The sequence below is a fragment of the Myotis brandtii genome, unplaced genomic scaffold (assembly GCF_000412655.1).
Source record: "Myotis brandtii unplaced genomic scaffold, ASM41265v1 scaffold193, whole genome shotgun sequence".
NCBI lineage: Eukaryota > Metazoa > Chordata > Mammalia > Chiroptera > Vespertilionidae > Myotis > Myotis brandtii.
Genome location: NW_005357191.1, coordinates 1,088,120 through 1,091,341, shown reverse-complemented (window position 1 = coordinate 1,091,341; position 3,222 = coordinate 1,088,120). Strand labels below are relative to the sequence as shown.

Here is a 3,222-nt window from a genome sequence, read left to right as displayed (position 1 = left end):
GGCCCCTCCGCTCCTCCGTGCCCTGCCGCGCCTTTTCGGAGTGCTGCAACCTGGACCAGAAGAACCACAGCTTTTTAAGGAAAGGATCAAAGCTCCGATTCAACGTAGCAATTTTTCATATTCTTGCTGCATAGTTTTTTCTTTCATTTTTAATTAATAGACAGTAAAACTGATTTGTGTGTGTGTCCAGTTCTATGAGCTTCAGCACGCATGTCTCCAGACTGTGTAATCACCACGGCCACCAGGAAACACAGCAGTCCCCCCCCACCCAACCCCGAGAAAACTCTCTAGTGGGGTCCCCTGCAACCCCCCTTCCCATCCCTGACCCCTGGCAACTCTGACGCCATGGCTTTGTCTTTTTGATGACACCAGAGAAATGGAATTATTATTCATATACCCCTCGGAGACTAGCTTCTTCCTCTCAGCACAGTATCTTCGAGACCGGTCCATGTTTCTGTGGCTGAGGAGTATTTCAGGGCCAGAATGGGCATCCATTCCCTCATGAGAGATCTCTGGGTTGCTTCCAGTTTTGGGCAATTATGAATAGAGCTGCTATACATTTGTGTAAAGGCTTTTGTATGAACATAAGTTTTTATTCTCTTGGGCAAATAGCCAAAAGTGGTACTTTTGGGTCATATTAAGAGTATGCTCAGTTTTATTACTATTATTTTTTAAAATAATTTTATTGATTTCAAAGAGGGAGAGGGAGATAGAAACATCAATGATGATTGGCTGCCTCCTGCACGTCCCCTACAGGGGATTGAGCCCACAACCCTGGCATGTGCTTCGAACCTGGGACCCTTTAGTGTGCAGGCCGACACTCCATCCACTGAGCCACACTGGCTGGGCTGTTCAGCTTTATTGCAAGAAACTTTTCCCAAAGTGGCTGTACCATTTTGCATTCCCACCAGCAATACACGAGGGCTCCAGTAGTTCCACAGCCTCATCGAATACCGGGTGTTGTCATTAAAAACATCCAGCTGTGTGTACAGGCCTCTCAGCATGGGTTCAGCCTGCACTGCCCTAACTGCTCCCTTGCCATCTATACACCCTCTTCAGGAAGTACTGTCCAAGTCTTTTGTCCTTTTTAACTGGAACTGCTTGCTGAGTTTGAAAGTGTTAAATACTGGATGCAAATCTTTTGTCAGATACAGGGGAAGGCAATAGTAGGCTTACAGTTGTGAGGACATGAAACATAGTTTATTACATTTTATTAATTATTGTATTATTTTCCATATGAACAACTGTAAATCTACTTTTGCCCCACCCTGTATGTGTTTTATACATTTTCTCCCAATCTGCAACTTGTTTTTTATTATTTTTTTAAATCCTCAACTGGAGGATATTTTTCCATCTATTTTTAGAGAGAGTGAAAGAGATGGAAAAAGACAGAGAGAAACATTGATGTGAGAGAAACACGTCGTTTGGTGCCTCCTGCATGCACCTGCCCAGGGCCGGGGAGGAGCCTGCAGCTGAGGTACGTGCCCTAGACCAGAATCGAACCCAGGACTCTTCGATCTACAGGCTGACGCTTTATCCAATGAGCCAAACCGGCTCGGGCTTTATTCTCTTAACAGTGTCTTTCACAGAATAAAGGTTCTAAATTATGAAGTACAACTTGTCAAGTTTTTCTCTCATGGATCATGCTTTTATATCATGTCTAAAATCTCTTTGTACAACCCAAGGTCACAAAGACTTTCTAGGTATTCTAAAAGTTTTATAGTTTAAAATTTTATATTTAGACTTATGATCCATTTTGAGTTCATTTTGATATAAAGGTGTGAGATATAGATTGAGGTTATTTTTTTGCTTAGCGATGTCTAGTTGTTCCAACATCATTTACTGAAAACACAATCCTGTCTCCATGGAACTGCCTTTGCACTTTTGTAGAAAATCAGTTGCCCATATTTGTGGGTCTATTTTCAGATTCTATTCTGATCTGCTACTGACCTGATGTCTAACTGTGACAGTGACATCGAGCCCCGGAAAGCCCTGCTGCCCTGCGAGGACTGGAGTGAATGCAGGCCCCGGGCTAAGGGCAGCCAGCCCACCTGTCTGCTCTTCCAGGAGAGACTCAGGCGCGGAGAATGCCTCGCCCATTCCAGGGAGTATCTCCAGGGGAGGGATTACCTTTCTTCCATCTGTTTCATGCTGGACATGACTTGATTGATTTTTTCTTCAAAAGATGCGATGGCTTCATCCTTTTGCTGCAAACTGCTCTCTGTATCCTACAAAAGCAAGGCCAGGGTCAGACGCCTCTCCCTCACCCCGAGTTCAGCAGGTTTGGCTGTTCACTTGGTACCATCATAGCACTTGCAAGAGCATTTCACTCACTGCTGCTCCTCCCCAGAGCCCTGGGGGTGTGACTCAGGGTGACTTTCTGAGCCCAGGCGTTTAACCACGGCAGATGCTGTGGGACAAGGAGGGGCAAAAAAAAAAAAAGCACTGTGTTTCTGTGTGTCTACAAGAGACATTCTTAAAATAAAAGGACACAGAAAGGCTAAGGACAGAAGGAAGTCCTAACAAATTCTTAGGAAATAATACAAAAACTGTATTCTCTGACCTTAATGTAATAAAATCAGACACTAACAACAAAATAATAACTAAAAACACCTCATATCAGGAAACTATTTAGTAGTTTCATATTACTAAACATGAGCTTAAGAAAATACACAGAAGACAAATTATGAAATACTTAGAGCTAGAAGACAGTGAAAACACAGTGCAGTGTATTACTACACTGAAGATGCCACTGAGCAAAACTGCACCCTAATCTTACCTACACAGGAGAGAGAACGCTGCTACTTGAAGCACGTCATGCCGCTGACTATAAGATGCAATCTCAATTCCAGGGATGTTAAAATGTGAAAAACATGCTTAAGATGAAATATCTTTGTCAAAACTTGAGGGCCACAGCTAAAGCAGTACTTCTGGGTAATTTTTAACGTTTTAAAAATTAAATTTATTGGGGTAACAGTGATTAATAATATTATGTAGCTTTCAGGTGTACAAGATTGTAATTTAACATCTGTATCCTCTATTGCATGCTCCCCACCCAAAGTCCAGTTCCCTCTGTCACCGTATACTCAACCGCCTTTACCCTTTTCTCCCCCCCTCCCCTTCCCTCTGGTAACCACCATTCTGTTGTATCTATCTATGTTCTGTTAGTTCGTTTGAGGCAACCAACCGAGTGGGAGAAGATATTTGCAAAGGGTACCTCTG

General features: G+C 43.1%; 1 protein-coding gene across 1 annotated transcript in view; it reads right to left on the bottom strand.

Moving 5' to 3' along the window:
* Positions 1–3,222, bottom strand: part of RUFY1 (RUN and FYVE domain containing 1) — a 46,778-nt gene that overhangs the window by 10,575 nt on the left and 32,981 nt on the right. The window contains exons 11-12 of the mRNA XM_014538586.1: positions 2,131–2,228; positions 6–50 (exon numbers count right to left, since the gene is read on the bottom strand). Of these exons, the coding sequence (XP_014394072.1) occupies positions 6–50; positions 2,131–2,228 (143 nt within the window). The remainder of the gene's footprint in view (positions 1–5; positions 51–2,130; positions 2,229–3,222) is intronic.